Source organism: Sinocyclocheilus anshuiensis, unplaced genomic scaffold, assembly GCF_001515605.1.
Source record: "Sinocyclocheilus anshuiensis isolate Anshui unplaced genomic scaffold, SAMN03320099.WGS_v1.1 scaffold477, whole genome shotgun sequence".
NCBI lineage: Eukaryota > Metazoa > Chordata > Actinopteri > Cypriniformes > Cyprinidae > Sinocyclocheilus > Sinocyclocheilus anshuiensis.
This window is the reverse complement of record NW_015536549.1, coordinates 963,639-983,054: the sequence shown is the minus strand read 5'-3', so window position 1 is coordinate 983,054 and position 19,416 is coordinate 963,639. Positions and strand designations below refer to the sequence as shown.

At 38.5% G+C, this 19,416-nt stretch overlaps 1 protein-coding gene across 1 annotated transcript in view; it reads right to left on the bottom strand.

Annotated features, from left to right (window-relative positions):
- The window catches only part of LOC107700326 (probable voltage-dependent R-type calcium channel subunit alpha-1E), a 163,023-nt gene that overhangs the window by 124,702 nt on the left and 18,905 nt on the right, over nt 1-19,416 (bottom strand). Inside the window, exon 2 of the mRNA XM_016501959.1 lies at nt 13,568-13,834. Coding sequence (XP_016357445.1) covers nt 13,568-13,834 — 267 coding nt within the window. The remainder of the gene's footprint in view (nt 1-13,567; nt 13,835-19,416) is intronic.

Genomic DNA, 19,416 nt, shown 5'->3' with positions numbered 1-19,416 from the left:
CCTAATCCAGTGTGTTTTTTTTTTTTCTTTCCTTTTCTTATCTAGTCATTTCTGCTCTGATTTTCATTAATCATGTCTTGTCGGTTCCAGATACCCCTGAGTTGACTGAGATTGCTGCAGCCATCCCTGGGTCAGTTGAACCAGTTCCAGGCACCCTTGATTTGATCCAGTCAAGTCCATACCAGATTCTCCTGGGCTGTGTCCATTTCTGAATCAGTCAATTAAACCAGTTCCAGTCACCTGAGTCGGCCAACACCTCTGCAGCTATCAGAGTCGGTCAAGTCAATTCCAGACACCCCCGGTTTGACCAAGATTGCTGCAGTTATCCCTGATCCAGTAAAATCAGTTTGAGCTACCTCTGAGCTGCGGCCATTTCTGAATCCGTCAAGCCAGTTTCAAACACTCCTAAGCTGACCGACAGCTGCTGCTGCTATCCTTGCTAAAGTTAAGTCCGTTCCAGTTGTGTCCGAGTCAACTGAGACCACTATGGCCATCACTGTGTCCGTTAAACCAGCTTCAGACACTCCTGAGCCCACTGAGATTGCCATCCTTGCTTCAATCAAGTCTGTTCCAATCATTCCTGAGACCACTACAGTTATCCAAGTCAGTTAAGTTCATTCCAGACTTTCGAGTTGATCCAGACCGATGCGGCCATCCCAATTGCTGTCAAGTCATTTCAGGTCATTCCAGTGTTGACCCAGGTCATTGTAGCCACCTCTGAGTCAATCAAGTCCGCTTCAATTAACCCTGTGTTGGCTGATCAATATTTTGTCATCCCCCCCCTCATATGTGGAGAAGGAGGGGACATGCATTTCAACTTTTATGGGCCTTCCTTATGAAGACTCAACCCATGGGTCCAGGAGGACCCGAGTCAAGAACCCTCAATCCCTGTGAGTCCAGAGGTGTCTAGTTCGTGGCCTTGGTGTCAGAGCCTCAAGTAGCAGTTACGAAGTATTCTCCCAAGCCTCCCGGTCTATTTGACTTGTTTACAGAAGTTATGCCAGAGACCGTTCCAGCCTTTCATGTCACGCCTTCAGAAGTTGATCCTGCCAGTCAAGTCCATTGAGATTGCTCCTACCTATCATGTCATGTCCACAGAAGTTGTTCCTATTAGTCAAGTCAAGCCCTTTGAGATCGTTCCTGTCCAGAGACCGTTCCAGCCTTTCATGTCACGCCTTCAGAAGTTGATCCTGCCAGTCAAGTCCATTGAGATTGCTCCTACCTATCATGTCATAGTCAAGTCAAGCCCTTTGAGATCGTTCCTGTCTGTCAAGCCCACAGAAGATGTTCCTGTCAGTCGTGTCTAGCCCACAGAAGATGTTCCTGTCAGTCGTGTCAAGCCCACAGAAGATGTTCCTGTCAGTCGTGTCAAGCCCACAGAAGATGTTCCTGTCAGTCGTGTCAAGTCCATAGAGAGGGTTCTTGCCTGTTATGTCAGATCCACCGAAGTGGTTCCTGTCTGTCAAGTCATGCCTTCAGAGGTTGTCCCTACCTATTCTGTCTGAGCCATACAAGGTGTTCCTGCCTGTCCTGTCATGCCTACAGAGGCAGTTGCCGTCAGTTGGGTCATGGCCATAGAGATTGTTCCTGTCTTGTCAAGCCATCAAATGTTGTTCCTACCGGTCATGTCTAGGCCATACAAGGTGTTCCTGCCTGTCCTGTCACGCCTACAGAGGTCGTTCCTGCCAGTTGGGTCATGGCCATAGACGGTGTTCCTGCCTGTCAAGTTACGGCCATATAAAATGTTCCTGTCTGTCCTGTTATGTCCTCTGAGGTCATCTTTGCCAGTTGGGTCATGGCCATGGAGATGTGTTCCTGTTTGTCTTGTTAAGCCCACAGAGGTTGTTCCTGCTAGTCAAGTTACACTCACTGAGATCATACCAGACCAGCTATCTGCTGCTTCTGACGAGTCCCTCAGAGGATGTTCCTGCTAGTGAAGTTGCGCCCAATGAGATCATACCAGACTGGCTATCTGCTGTTTCTGACGAGTCCCTCAGAGTATGTTCCTGCTAGTCATGTTTCACCTGTGGAGGCTGTCCTCGAGTATACTGCTCTCCCTGTCATGACCTCTGAAGATTTCTGTACAGTCTGCTCCAGCCCAGTTCTAACTGCTTATGACTCTGACTTCAAGCCTCCCCACCCCCCCTCCCCTCCCACCGCTGCCTGCACTTTCAATCTGGCAACTATGATCTGTTTGGTGGAATTGGACGCCAGGAGGCGTCCGTTGGGAGGGGGGGTAGTGTCAGGATTTTGCCCTGACACTGTTTGTTTCTTGTGTTTGTGGTCTTGTGTCAGCACATGGCCTAGTTGATTGTTTTTCTCAGCCATGTGCTCCTTTAGCCCCTCCTCCTGGTTTCATTACCACAGCCTCTTGTTAGCCCTCATTGAGTCCTTGTTAGTGTAATTGCTCTCACCTGTTCCTCGTATGTTCCTCCCTATTTATAGTGCCCCTTGCCCTATTGTCTGGGCCGGTTCGTGGTCATTCTTTCCCTCACTGTGTTTGTCATTTACTGGATGGAGGCATAGGGCCAATTGACAGGATCAATTATTGAGTAAGCATGGGCACAGTGGGGTACTTCCTCCCTCAGCCACACAGTGGGGATCAGAGGGGCGAACAGCTGCGGCTTCCCCACCGGCCGAGCAGCACAGCTCCTCACTCACTTCATTATTCATTAAGCCTCTATCCTTCCCACAGACACCATCGACCCCCCACAACTGACCTGTCCACCTGACCCCACAGCCAAACTGGCCCACTTCAGGAACTGAGATGCCAAATAATGACATCACCTGATGATCTCCTTCTCATGTGCGTCACTAACTGCAACAGCACATGCTTCCACCCTTCCTCGACATTCACTGCCTACACACACACCCTAACAAACATGTTCTTCCCTAATGACTCCATCTGTAAGTTTTCCAATCCACCAAATGACTGCATTTCTCTCCAGACACATCTCTGTCCTTCCACCCAGCACTACATCAGCCTGAGCTCAAATCACATGTCGAGCGGCACTTCAAACAAAGCCTTCCTAAATTACAGCTCTCCCACACAGATTGTCGATGCTGCACCACACAGGGCTCGTGAACATGCTGTTTTTGCAAACCGGTGTGACCTTTGGTTATGCCACAGGCTTCTGTGTGTGTGCATGTTTGTGTGTACATATGAGAGGTATGTATTTATTTTTACAAATTCACTATCTATTATGATTTCATTTACAATAGACAAATACAATTCAAAATGTAATTTTAAAAATGATATTTATTTTATTAAATATAAAAATTCAGATTAAAATATATATTTTCCCCCCTAATTATAGTCCATATTGCAACAGAACATTTTGTTGCTTAGTTTTTATTCCTGTTGCTTAGTTTTTATTCCTGATGTGCAACCCTGCCCAATTTTATTTCATTGGTCCAAAACCCCATAACTGTACATAAAACATTATATATCTTCTGATTGGTTGTTAACATCACCTTCTGCAGTATCTTTGCTTTCGGTGCAGACGACAGACAAATCACTTGTTGATGGAAACTTGCCGTGTCGCACCTGGTTAAGACACATTGGTTGCCATGTCAGCAACCAATGTATCCACTGCATAAAAAAGGATAAACAAATAAATGTAATTAAAAATCTATTAAAAATTCACTAATGATATAACACAAATCCATATTAACAAGCTTAAGCTTCAATAATCCTTTTGAAAATCCACTCATTTCAGAAATATTTCAGGAGTCTACAATTAAAACTTGCTACTCTGATAAAATCCCATGATGTATCACATTAGTAAATCTAAAAAAGTAAAGTTCATTATTAGAAATAAACAAGATTAGCTAAATTGGGCAGCGTCCAATACTACTACATGCAAATGCTGACTGTTCCTCCCATACAAATGTACACTATGTGGAAGACATACATCTAAATTGGAGCAAGATGGGCTTTTTTAAATTATGTTTGACTCATGGAGATTCATCTTTCTTTTTGTCAGAGCTAATGCTTTTTTTTTTCAGAGGAGCAAACACCAAATAAGAGATTCAATATAACCTTGTGGAAACCATAACAACATAAACAGTAGCATCCTTGCCGTGTCGCACCTGGTTAAGACACACTGGTTGCTAAATAAATAAATAAATTAAAAATCTATTATAAATTTACTAATGATATAACACAAATCAATGTTGACAAGCTTAAGCTTTAATAATCCTTTTGAAAAGCCAATGATTTCAGATATATTTCAAGAGTCTACAATTAAAACTTACTGCTCTGATAAAATCCCATGATGTATCACATTAGTAAATCTAAAAAAGTAAAGTTCATTATTAGAAATAAACAAGATTAGCTAAATTGGGCAGCGTCCAATACTACTACATGCAAATGCTGACTGTTCCTCCCATACAAATGTACACTATGTGGAAGACATACATCTAAATTGGAGCAAGATGGGCTTTTTTAAATTATGTTTGACTCATGGAGATTCATCTTTCTTTTTGTCAGAGCTAATGCTTTTTTTTTTCAGAGGAGCAAACACCAAATAAGAGATTCAATATAACCTTGTGGAAACCATAACAACATAAACAGTAGCATCCTGATGACATATTGACTGACGACATCAGAAAAACATTCAAAAAGGGCTTGACAGACTAACATGGGAGTTAGTTTGCCCTTGGGAAGGTCACAATGTCTTTGTTTGACAGCGAAATGTACCTAGAAAAGTCTTATTCAACAGCTGTTCCCTACATTGTTTGGCCGCATTATAATTATGAGACATGGCAGGAGGTAATACTTTTCCTTATCTGCCACAGCTGTCATACAGTGCAATCTGATGCAAAAAGAACCACCCATTTAGGATGCTTGCAACAGAAATGCATGCAGTATGTGGGTTAGACATATGAACCTTAAGCTTTGCAGTCCCATTCATACATTAATGTACATTACATTATATTTCAAAATACATGTTGCATTACATGTATTTCAAACAAAATCATGCACAGTGGCCAGTCACACATTCAGAAATGGAGAAAGTTTACAAAAAAGAAAGCTTACAAATATGCCAGAAGAAGAGATTTTCCAAAACCTAGTGAACTGTCTACATATGCAGCTACCTTCTAAGGCAGCATCCTAAACTAGGGATGATGCACAATATTATCGAAATGTTATCAGAATCGGCCAATAATGGCTTAAAATGTAAACATCGGCATCGGACAGATATGAAAAATTATGCCGATATGCCTTGCCGATAAGACAAATAACTTGCATGTGCTCAGGTTGTGCTAGCGATAAGATCACGCCAACAAGTGTGGTCATTCTTGAAGCAAACTTTTGTCTGAGTGGTGATTAGTTTAGAGACCTGCACTCCCGTGGGAGTACCGCGGGACCCGCGGGACCCAACGCAACAGGGTGCGGCGCAGGACAACTCTTGATGGGCGAGTGCGGGTGCGGGTGAATAATATGATTCGTGGGACTCAACAGGGAACCATTTAATGTAAATTTCTTTGATGTGCTGAAAAAAAATCTATATAGATTACTTTTATGCAGGATTTTGCGGGCGGGAGGGGGCCCAGATAAGATATTTTTCTGCAGGAGCGGGCAGGCGCGGGACAGAATCTTGCGGGAGCGGGCGGGAGCAGGACTGAAAAATCCGTCCCGCTCAGGTCTCCAGATCAGTTACGCTGTTGTGGATCACTGCATTTAATTTGAGAATACAAGTACAGAATGATGCGTTCGGTGTGTGATAGTGTCAACAGTCACTAGCGTGCAGCAGCGGCAGCCTCCCCCATGTCCTAATGCCCGTCTAGTAAGGCCTTTTATTAATTTAGGGGCGCTATTGGCCTACTTGTAATAAAATGAAGGGTAAAATTAGAGTTGGGGTACTCGTACTCGGACTCGAGTCTGGTCTCGAGTACAGTTTTTTAAAGGACTCGGACTTGTCATGGACTCGGATGCTCAACATATTCTGTTACACCAAATACACAAAATAATGATCTTTAAAAAAGCATCATATGACCCCTTTAAGTCTTATCCAGCACTTGAAAGCCGACGGGTTTCTGTGCTCACACACCGAAAGCGCGCTCACAGAACGCACCTCTCAGTCAGCGTGCGAATGCAGAGTTCTTTCACTTAAGTTCTCTTAAGTTCTGTTATTGCTACACACTTGCACGAAAAGTTATGTCAAAATGCCTGTCTTGGAGACTATTCATGTAAATGCAGTCGGTTTTGTCTTAAGTGAACTTGCACAGTTGGGAGAAATACAGATGTGTCAAAATATTTGAACTATGCATCAGATCTTAAAGCAACAGCGGAAACCTGCAGCCGTCGACTGCGTCATAAATGTCAATCAAACAAAAGGAGAAAACCACTCACTGCTCTTGACTGAATCACTTATTAACTTTAACAAGAATAATCTATATTTAATGTATACATTGAAGATTATTTTTAATTTATTACTTAATGAAATGTATGTTGTAGGCTATTTCTAGAAGCCTTTACTAGGCTACTATCTGAAAAACTTTTAAAAACTATTTAATTTGTATTTTTGAGTAATATATTTATTTATCATTTAGCTTGTAAGTAATACTTGGAGTGTTTACTTGCCTTCAGTAAGCTTGAGAATGTTTTATTACATTAGTTTATTATTATTTGCTTTTGTATTAGTGGCAGTTTCTAGCTTCAAAGAAAAATATTTTTTCTAACATATTTGCGGCAATAGTTTTTATGGGTGTGCCTTGGGTGTGCATTATTTTCTAATAATTTAACAGCCTGTCATCAACTATTCCTTACATAATGTAATTTATTGGAATTAATGTAACTATAAATGCATTCAAAAATAAAACAGGTGTGAGTTGGCTGTGACTTATGGAAAGTATATGTAGGGCTTTTTTACACCGTGTGTGCTATTGTGCTACAGACTAGGTTTATCCCTCACAGCCTCATTTTCATCCAAGAAAAAAAAATCTAAATGCCCTATCTAAGGGGTCCGTGTACTTTGTCATTCATTCATTTTTCGGGTTTTTTTTGTTTTTGTTTTTTAGAAATTAAAATGTAGTTTCTTCTTTAATGGTTCAAATATTGATGAACAGAATAAGCAGACACAAACTAATTTTGATTATTCAAAATTCATATTTCATTAAAAATCATAATAATGATATAAGCTTGTTTTTTATTGAGATAAAAGGTGCATTTCTGCTCTTAAGGTCCCATTCACCAAGATACCTACTGTTTTTTAGCATTTTCTGCTCTTAAGGTCCCATTCACCTACTCCCTTACACCAACTCTTGAATTTATACATTTACTTTAACAATGAATAAAGTCAAGTCCCGCCCTTTAATTTTTCACATTCTAAAACCTGTTTCAATCTAAAATATGTCACAATACATAAATCAATTCAGCCATAACTTCTGTTACATGACTTTAAGTTTGCTAAGCAAAGCAGGACACTAATTATTGATCAAAAATCAAAATGGCAAGATGCAATAGAGGTATGCTTTTGTTACATTTAAATGGACATTGCATTTTTGTAGTTGTAAAGGTTAAAACAATGTTCAGATACTAATAAATAATAGAGTTTCGTTGGACTCGGACTCGACTCGGACTCGACTGTTTGGGACTCGGACTTGAGTCCGACTCGGCCCATTTTGGACTCGGACTTGTCTCGGACTTGATTGGTTTAAGACTCGGACTCGACTTAGGTGGACTCGAACCCAGCACTGGGTAAAATACACAAATAACACTGTGCTTCTGATAAAGCAGTAACTGATGTCATAATATCACAAGTATGTTTTGAATTAAAAGTCAGAAGCTATAGCTTACATGAATAAAAATCACAAACATGACACTTGTAAATTAAATTATGTGGGGGGGGAAGTGGGGGAAGTCGTGGCCTAATGGTTAAAGAGTCGGACTCGTAACCCAAAGGTTGCGGGTTCGAGTCTCGTACCGGCAGGGATTGTAGGTGGGGGGAGTGAATGTACAGCGCTCTCTCCACCTTCAATACCATGACTGAGGTGCCCTTGAGCAAGGCACCGAAATAATGACATACTGATACACTGGGTGGATCTTTATCATTATAGGGTGGTTGTGTACACACACTGCCAACACACATTTCAGTTCAAAAAGCTTGTAAAAGTGCATGTCACATCCGATGACCCCTTTAACAAAAAAAAAAAACATTGGGTAACAAAATTATTTTTTATTTATGCTTTTCAGCACTGAGTTAAATGTATTTATAATCAACATTTCTCTCACCATGGAATCTCCCAGAGTTTCTTACAATGCATTATGGGATTGCCTTGTAAGTGAAGGATATATGCAATGGAAACCTTAGACACCTTGATCAAGACAAGGTACCTTAAGAGGCAGCATAATTAAGACGCCTACCTTTTAGAACAGTTTTTGACTCAGTGCCACGCTTATGATGCTTTAAAAATGTTCCCTCTGTTTGCTGGGTTTTGGAACAAAAACTCTTAAAAGCTATTCCTCACACAAGTGTGAACAGCTCTAAAGTGATTAAAAAAACTGGCAACTTGTTACCATTGGCTATTAATGTCTCCAAATCCAAAACATAATGAGTCTACAACATATATTTAACTACGCTGTTGATCTTTTCTTGTAATACACTTGAGTATCACTCCCATAGGGATGTAGTTTGCTCCTTTCTCTGAGGATCAGACTCTTGCATTTATTTTGGGGCAATGCCAAGTCATTACAGCACCATTAGCAGAGCCTCCGTCTCTTCAGTCCCCTGAAGCTCTCATTCTAAGAGCGAGAGATGTGTGACCATATGCTTAAAATCTGCCTAAAGTGATCGCAGACACTGACACTTGCATTATGTCGCAAGTGGGCCATTAGGTACACAAGAGAGCCAAGACCAGATAGATGCTATAATTTAATTTACCATGAAGACACACACACACAGTCACACTGTCACAAATAAAAGAGAGAAAGCACAAAGACGTATCAATCAACACAGACAAGCACATTTCCATTATATCACCAGCCTCATTCGCTCTTTCTTCATCATTAGGTTGCTGAACAGCTTTTAACATTAAGCATGTTACTGTCTTACAACAGGCATCAATAAACAACGAAACCTTTTGTCACATGATTGCAGCATGTGCCCGCTCTAATTTCATCCCTTCGTGACACTTAAAACAACAGGAATGACATTCAACACAAGGCAAGAATTAGAGTCAGCTGAAAGCATGGAAACACATACTGTACACTGACACGTTATCATCTCTCTTCCTTGGAAATTACACCTCTGTGTAAAGCTCAGATTGTTTCACACTTTAAAGCCCTCGCCTGCATAGTGAGATGTTTCTCTTTTTAGCATGCATACTCATTTGGCATTTAGCCGTTTGTTTTTAGACGTGAGGAAATAGCTGCTTTTCTGATTTCAAATTTAACATCAAATGTTACTGAAAGAGAGCTTTTTAAAACAAAAACAAACAAATAATCATAATGCTATATTTTTGGCTGTTTAAAGGGTAAGTTGGCAAATTTTCAACCAGCTTTGTATTTTTGCTATGTCAGTAGTATATGTAAATGAACAATGTGTACTCTTTCTCCATGTTACATGCATCCAGATATCCTCATTTATTTGTCACCAAAAGTCTGCCAGATGACACAAAACACATAAACCAACAAACTTTTGACAGCTCCAGAGCTCTAGATAAAAATAAAGATCAAATTTCCACATTTTTGTATTCCCACCCACAGACAACTGGATCAGCAGATGGGTGGCACAAAAAAGTGCAAAGGTGCATTATGGGTGTTGAAGTTTTTAGCAAAGGTGAATGAATGCTACAGCCCATTTTCTTCACTAGAATATGGGAATAACTTTTATTGCACCTTCTGATCACACTGCAAAAATGTGATACTCTTCTTCAGTATTTTTCTTGTTTTCCAGTGCAAATGCTTGAAGATTCTTAAATCAGGACCCATTTATATAAGCAAATTAAATAAGATAAAGAGTCTTGTTTTCTGTGAAATTGATAAAAGGAAGTTATGATTAAACCAAGAACAAATTCCATACCCCATTGACAGATATTTGTTCTTCTTTTAAGCATAAACTCACTTAATTTTGATACATTTTTCAGAAAACAAGACTTACTATCTTCATTTTGCAACTCAAGTAAATGTATCTTGATTTAAGGATGTTTAGATATTTGTATTGGAAAACAAGACAAAAATACTGAGGAAGATATTACTTTCTTTTAGCAATGCATGCAACATTTAATATCATGAATTTTTAAGGCCTTAATTTATGGAAGGTCTAATTAAGACTTTTTAAGACCCACAGAAACCCTGTAATATCTACATAAGTACATACTGTGCTCCACCTGACAATGGCTGTCAAAAAACACTCTTATTTTCCCTAAAATGACTTTAAAACTCAAACACTAAAGCTTTAAACCAGCAAACTCTGGATTACAAAGATAACTGGATTACAGCAAGGCTTTTACTTCTTTACAGTTAGTCACTGAGCTCTGCATGATTTGAGTAAATGCTAAGCCACACAGTCATGTCTGGACAGCCTGCTGTGGCATTAAAAAAGGGGCAAATGAAAAAAACAACAATTGTTCCAGTAGTGCGCACCTGTGACAACTATGGTCGACGGGCTTATCATCTCCTGTCACTGACTCATCTTATTTGCATCATAGAGAAGGCTTTTTTTAATCACATCATTGCACTTTGAAGTCTGTAATCAATGACATGCAAACCCAAACACCTCCTGTAGGGATTATGTGGTAGATCTCTCCTCCCTCTCCTGACAAAATCATCAACGATTGTTTATGTCTCTTCATCATTAGGAACCATCCTGACAGGGCATTAATTACAAAGAGAGCTCACAGCAAAACATAAACCTCATCATCAATAAAAGACACCTACTCACAGATTGGAATTTGGAATGCTAAAACATGTTTTTCTTAACCCTGAATTATAAAGCCCTGCCTCTGATATATTACTTTTTCCTGAGTTTGAAAACATAGTGGAACGTTCACTGTCTCTGTCCATGGTCCTGAAAGCAAGTCAGTTCAATGAATTATGTAGTGCATAACACCGGGAAGTGTATTTTGAAATTTTCCATGCGTTTACAAACAGAATACATCAATTTTTACTTTTGTGTCATTACCAGGTCAATGAGTACAATCTCGTGCACAAGCCTGTAAGCAGATCTTGCACATGCAAATCACTATGTTAGTGAGTCAGTGAGAAAGATCAGAGATGATTAAAAAATAAATCTTAAAAAAAAAAATTAAACATGCTTCAAATTCTTAGAAATGTAATATTTGTATTGAAAAAATATATTATAAAAATATAATAAAAAGATATTATTATTATTATTACAATTATCTACAAAAATTCAATTTAATGACTAAAAACTAGTCTAGTGGTGTTGAAGGCATGTGAGTATGCAAAAAAAAAAAAACGTTTTAATGACTGGCAGAAATCGGATCTTTAAATTATCGATAATATTTTTAAACAATCAAAAACTGCTTTGTTTTTCTTTTTCACTTACTTTTATGCAATACTCAAGAGTTATATATTTCTGACTTTAAGCCCCACAAAAATATCAAACTGTATTCAAAGAGTCATTATTTGTATGAATTACATTTTGAATATGTATTTCTGACTAACTTATAGATCTGTCATTTTTTTATAAATGCATTTTATGAATTATGAATTTTATGAACTTGCAATTCATACAAAAGAAAAAGACTTGAATACACCTGTTGTATGATAAACATTCAATATTTTTATTCATTAATAGTATTTTTTGTGAGTCTTAAGGTCCTTCAACACTATAACAAAAACTCTTGAACTCAAATTAAGGTAGAGATTTTGAGGGGACTGTAACAAATTTAACCTCTAAGTTTGATTTCGAGTAAACAATTTTGAGTTTCAGATCAGCAGAAATGAACACAGGAGTTGCATATGCTTATGTAAATACGTGTTGACAACACATTTGCATGTGCTGTCAAGACCGAGCGTGTGTTTTTAGGGGGGCAGGGCGTGTTTTACCGTTTTGACAAAAGGATATGGCCATTCTATGATCTTTTTAGCATACTTCCTAACGATGTTGTCCTCTCCAAAGATGAAGAGCGATCTGTTGACGGTGAAGCAGTTCTGTCGGACCGGGATGGGGTTGTAGAGGGCCATGGTTCGGGCTCGTTGCGCTTTGGTCTGTTTGAAGGCTGGTGAAACTCCACCTGTGGATACCGCCGGTGCATCCCGGTTCCGACTGCGCTCCGAACCCCCATCCCCGGCTCCCGGCAGACCGGGAACATCGTCTCCGAAGCGAGCCATTCTGTGTGGAGCAAAAACAGAGAAATCTAAGCCCCTTTGTAAACAGGTGCAAAAAAATTACGTTTACTATCATCCAAACTGCAAGAGTTTCCCTGCTATGACAAACGACGAGTTATTAAACGACCGTTAAATCCTCCAATCACGCGCAACACGTAGCTTACTCCAACAGACATCCCTACAAACGCCAAAACACCAAAAGTAACATTACCTGAAAGAAAAATGGGGAATAAAACCGTTTATAATCCGATTTAAAAACAACAAAAACTAATAAAAATGACAAAAACAACAAAATTACTAAAACTTTAACAAAAATTAAACATGAGAGCTCAAAATATAAAAATAAAATCTAATTCGAAATAATAACGAAACTAAAATAACATCTCAATGTTACTAAAATAATACTTATATAAATAAAATCACACATATATAGCTTAAATTTATTTTTATTGTTTTATTACATTTTTCCTTTTGACTTAAGCTCCGTAAGTTGCCAAGAGACTTCTTTCACAGCAATTGAGAGGAAAAGCAAAGAAAATGTGAATTTTGCCTCTCCCCGTGTCTTTAAAAACTCAGAGGATATTTTGAGGAGATTCCCCCTTCTATGTAAAGCCCTTTGAGTGCCCAGAAAAGCGCTATATAAAAAAAAAAAAACGTTTTAATGACTGGCAGAAATCGTATCTTTAAATTATCGATAATATTTTTAAACAATCAAAAACTGCTTTGTTTTTCTTTTTCACTTACTTTTATGCAATACTCAAGAGTTATATATTTCTGACTTTAAGCCCCACAAAAATATCAAACTGTATTCAAAGAGTCATTATTTGTATGAATTACATTTTGAATATGTATTTCTGACTAACTTATAGATCTGTCATTTTTTTATAAATGCATTTTATGAATTATGAATTTTATGAACTTGCAATTCATACAAAAGAAAAAGACTTGAATACACCTGTTGTATGATAAACATTCAATATTTTTATTCATTAATAGTATTTTTTGTGAGTCTTAAGGTCCTTCAACACTATAACAAAAACTCTTGAACTCAAATTAAGGTAGAGATTTTGAGGGGACTGTAACAAATTTAACCTCTAAGTTTGATTTCGAGTAAACAATTTTGAGTTTCAGATCAGCAGAAATGAACACAGGAGTTGCATATGCTTATGTAAATACGTGTTGACAACACATTTGCATGTGCTGTCAAGACCGAGCGTGTGTTTTTAGGGGGGCAGGGCGTGTTTTACCGTTTTGACAAAAGGATATGGCCATTCTATGATCTTTTTAGCATACTTCCTAACGATGTTGTCCTCTCCAAAGATGAAGAGCGATCTGTTGACGGTGAAGCAGTTCTGTCGGACCGGGATGGGGTTGTAGAGGGCCATGGTTCGGGCTCGTTGCGCTTTGGTCTGTTTGAAGGCTGGTGAAACTCCACCTGTGGATACCGCCGGTGCATCCCGGTTCCGACTGCGCTCCGAACCCCCATCCCCGGCTCCCGGCAGACCGGGAACATCGTCTCCGAAGCGAGCCATTCTGTGTGGAGCAAAAACAGAGAAATCTAAGCCCCTTTGTAAACAGGTGCAAAAAAATTACGTTTACTATCATCCAAACTGCAAGAGTTTCCCTGCTATGACAAACGACGAGTTATTAAACGACCGTTAAATCCTCCAATCACGCGCAACACGTAGCTTACTCCAACAGACATCCCTACAAACGCCAAAACACCAAAAGTAACATTACCTGATAGAAAAATGGGGAATAAAACCGTTTATAATCCGAATATCCAGTCGTACATCCCATGAAGATGTTCTTTTTAGCAGGAAGAGAGCAAACTCTTTTCTGAGGAACCGTAGAAATCAGCTCCCATTTTCTGTACACCGTGGTAAAACTAAAAAGCCATCGTTTTTGAATCTCCCCGGGTCTGTTTTGAACTCCTTCGTCACTCTTCCATCTCACTTACTTAATTTAAATGTTTTTGTGTCTTTTTTAGTCTTTCCACGCGTCAGCGACCGTGTTCAACAAGCTCCATCTTCACTGTGTGCGCTGTGCGGCGCGGATGTGGTTTGTTTAATGTTGGCACGCGCGCCTGGCCACCCCTCACCACAGCGCGAATGTGTCTGAGCGCGAACTGCCTCTCCAACCGACACTCAGTGCGCAAATTCATCTGAAAGCGAGACAAAAAACCTTTATAGACATGCAAATATGATTTGAATAGGTTCCTTTGGTTTTCAATCAACGAGCGATTAAAAAAGGGAGTTGAAAGCATTTTCCTCTCATTTTTACATACACTTTTCATCAAAAGTTTAAACTGTTCACTACGTAAAATATCTTAAAAACGCCTTCTCGTTGAGGACTTTCTTTCATGTAGTTCCTTCTCAGAAAGCACGTGAAAAGTTAGCTTGAGAATTTATTTTCTTAACAAAGGCCTACGTGAACTAGGCTATTCTAGTGCAAAATAGAAAGAAAGAAAGAAAAACATAATAAAAAAGCTCGGTCTCTGAAACAAGTTACTTTCCCGCTGACGTCACCACGCCCTTTTATTTTTCAACCTCTCTCCTTCAATAAAATATAAATAAAAGTCCCGTCCTGAATGTTTCAGTGTGAAGTTTATTTACACGTCAAATAAAGAAAAACCCAGAATGTTTGAGGAATATCCATTTCAAGCATTGTAACATCTTTTTCACTTATAACATACACCTGTACCAAGTGTAAGCGTCTCTATTCTGGGAGCATCTGAGCTTGTTCAGTTGACTTTGAGCTCAGAGATAATTGGTGTTTAAAAGTCACTCTTCCGGTGCCTGTGCAAGATCTACTCACAGGCTTGTTGCTAGCGAATGTACTTGTTGGCCTGATAACGACACAAATTGTCACAAATAAACAAGACATGACATGATCAGTGGAACAATGCTGTCAGAGTTCAGAGATATTTGTGCAGGAGTAATGCAGTGTGCATTTGTCTTTAAAGCACCCAGAACTAAGCCTTGTACGCTCCTGAAACATGGCACATCATTATTTGAATTCAATGTATATTCCAAGTTTCTGTCCTTTGTTGTCATACAAGTGTTTCTGTAAATTACCCATAGAAGAGAGTTTAACATTTAACATCTCTTTTTTCCCATATTGGGCCATCAAAATAATACTTTGTAAAAGATACAACAGAATTTTACATTTCGTTAAAGAGGCAATAAAAACACCAATAAATGTTATTACCACTTCCTTCCCAGTTGGGCCATTAAAAAAAAAGAAGACGAAGAAGAAAGAAAGAACTAATTCTAATTTTAAGAATTACAGCACCTCTACCTCACCACAGAAAAATAGAGAACTGCACAGAGAATCGAAGAAACCAAGTAATAACCTAAACTTATAGCAAATAACCGCACACAACAAATGTAAGGCGAGACAGTGAGGCATTCCATGATGTCACTTAATCTGGTTTAAGGGCACGAAAGGACCTGCTAATAATAGTCAACTGTAAAAAGAGGGAAAAAATGGATGCAGCTAATAAAAATGATGATGGAAATTGCAATAGTCCAATGACCCAGTAGATCATTCTAGAATCCAGATTGAGGTTATTACTGCAAAACAGCACAAAAAGATGAATGAAAAGACATTTCTCCTCTCTCTCCCTCAAAAGTGAATAGAAACAAATGATTTAGGAAGCACAGATGATGAGCAGAGGGGGGAAATGTAAAATACAGTTTGATGACTCTGATGATCTTCAATAGCCTTTAGGGTGTGCCTGTGTGGAACACTGTGATTTTTTTTTTGCCCCAATTACAGATACAGTACATCTGGGAAGTGTACACTTATATCAGTTGAGATGACTAGGTGAAGTAGTATACTTAAGTAGATGCACTATATTGAGGTCTACTATAAATAAAACAGCAAACACGCACACACTGAGCTGCCAGTGTCCATCCTCAATGGCCAATTACTCACAGAATGCGAAAGTACAGTTGTGCTCCATGCAGGCGATGGAAAAAAAAGAGTGTATGTGTGTGTGTGCAAGGGTGACAGAATGAGAGAAAGTGTGTCAGAGAGAGAGAAAGACAATGGTAGAAAGAAAGAAGCAGGGAGGAAGCACTGTAGCATATGCATTCATCAGATGTCAACACGTTTTCATTATATTCTGTTGAATAAGCCTTATGGAAAGCATGGGAGTGGTCAGAGCCTGACTGTGCTGACAGAGGAACTGTTGCTCTGTTCCAAAACCTAGTCATAGTCACCATAGCTGCGTTCTCGGCTTTTCCATAGGCTTCTTAATTACATTGCCTCTTAAGATAAATATCTTAATATGATAAGCATCAAATGCATTGTTCACAGAGAGTGCAGTCCCAGAATGCATTGCACAGAGCTCAGTTAAAATAAATAAATAAATAAATCTATAAGGAGATTCCCCCTTCTATGTAAAGCCCTTTGAGTGCCCAGAAAAGCGCTATATAAATGTAAGGAATTATTATTATAATTTTCATCATACTGTGCTTGTTTGTTTACTCATTCAATATTCACTACATAGTGAAGCCTTATATATGAGTAAAATTAGTTCAGACGTAGCTGTAGACATTATAAACAACTAAACAGATTTGAGTCAGATATGACAAAAAAACTGCCTGTTTGTTGCTGTTTTCCAAAGACAGGGTGATACAAGAAAAACGACTGATTCCCACAGCCTTTCGTAAGCCATTTCATTTCATAAACTTGATCAGAAAATAAATCATTTATAATATGTAATGTCTAGACTAGTAATTGTCTCTCTGTGTTTGTCTTTCTCTCTCCCTCCTCCTACTTCTGTCCAATGGGTCTGTGTTTGATCACAGAAAACACAATTCATTTGACAGTTCTAGTAGTACCTCAATCCAAGGTAAATCAGCAGACCCTGGTCTCTCTGTTTAAGTTTTGTATTTTTTCCCCCAACTAATTAAAAGCTTACCAAGAGGCATGAACCTACGAGACATCTCCGCTCCCACATAATGTAGTGTCCTTGTCATCCTAATAGTGGTCTCCATGGTGACTGTACACCGTTGAATTTTTAATTTGTTCCTCCCGTTGTTGGCTGCACAATGTTCACTCAACAAAAAGACACCTTTCACAGCTGTGATCTTATATGTACACCCACTGTCACATTCAGAGACATGCTGTATATATGCTACAGACAATCCAAACGTCCAACCTGCAGGATTTACATGCTCATTTACAATGCAACTTTCAACTGAAATATACCACCAATGACAATATATCTAGATTGCGAATCATCCTTCCAGACCAAACACAAATTCTTACAGGGATAGTTTACTGGTTATATCTTACAAGTATACAACACAACTTCAGTCTGCATGTTGGTGATTATTATGGCAAAAAAATCCATTATTAGTCCATAATCCATATTAACGCTTCCTCCGGTGAAAAAAGTCCATTCACTCACATCAAAATCCACTGACATAATTTTCACTGGAGAATGAAGCAATATTATGGATAGAGGAAGTGTATTTTAGCCTGAAGCGATGGTTTGAAGTTAAAAACATCTTAAAAACATCTTCCTGATGAATTTGTTTCTTACAAACACACAGCTTTTCACTTCACAAGATGTTAATTGATTGACTGGAATCGTGTGGATTATTGTGATGTGTTTATCAGCTGTTTGGACTCTCATTCTGACGGCACCCATTCACTGCAAAGGACCTATAGTGAAGTAACACAAAATTTCTTTAAATCTGTTCCGATGAAGAAACTCATCTACATCTTGGATTTGGGGTGTATTCCTTTAAAAAGGGCAGAGTTTTCATTTCTTTTATAGTACAAATGGACAACGTGGATAGTTAATCCATTATATATTTGTCTTCAACGACAAAATGCCTTCTGTTTTTAGTATTCAACTTAATTGCAATTTGAAATGAGAGGCTGCAAAATAAGAAACACACCTTGACTGCCACTAACCAGAAGTTTTCTTATCATTTTTATTGCAACACCACATGTGTTTTATGGACTTAATTATCTTTCGTCTTTTTTATCAACAATAAATTTCACAAATTCGCTCTTTAAAGCCCCCTTGTTTCTTTCGGACGTCTTAAAATAAACTTGATCAGGTATCTGTAACACGTCTTCCAAAATGTCATTTAAATTGGAGAAATACAGTTTCAGAAGGAAAAAACACACCCTGTCCTGGACAATCTAGTGACAGTGACACATTTTCTCACATCTTGTTTCATGCATAATGAGCCTGGGTAGTATTTGAAATGATCGCCTTAGAAATGACACCACAAAAGCACCAGCAACACAAAGCCCAGACGAGAGCACTTGATCACAGCTCACATAGACTAAATAAAGCCCATCTATGGGATCAGTGCAGTATCTCAACCAAGCCCTAATTCAAGCGATTTGGCTTGTGTTTTCTGTGCTCTGTTACCTAGCAACAGCCTCATCTTCTCCTCATCTCAACTGACTGGGCTGAAACCATAACTCAAGCTTATATAAATTGCATATTCAGAAAATAATCTCAGTTTTATTTTAGTGTACGACAACTGATTGTCAGTTGGAAGACAGCAGAAAAATCTGTAAAAATATGTAAATGTGTTTGTTTTTGTGAGATATCTGAGTTTGAAGCTGCACAGTCTTGTTTATACCTTCCCATGCAGTGATTCAGAAATGTATAATTGCATAGGGCAACAGGAAGACTACGAACAACAACACGAAACAGGATATTAATTATTGTGCGTGCCGTGATCATCACACTACATCATCCTCAAACATATAATCATTTGAATGGCTGATTACAGCCAAAACTGCTTTTTCTTGCACTGTGAATTTACAAACACATCAGATATAAGATAAGAATAGCAAATCCAAGCTCAGAGACACCTGTTACTCTTTGTAATGCGTGTGAAGTGTCAATGGCTATTATTGTTGTAGTATACAGACATCTGGCTCCATCTAGTGGTAGCAGCTTGAAGCAACAGCGTAAAAGGAAATCCCAGTGAGAATAACAGTTATTAGTATTTTTGTTTAGAATTAATTGATTAATTAATTAATGTTATTAAATTAGCTTTTATCTACATATTTTCAATTTTCATTTTAATTTTAGGTCATGTTTTAGTAATATATATATATATATATATTAC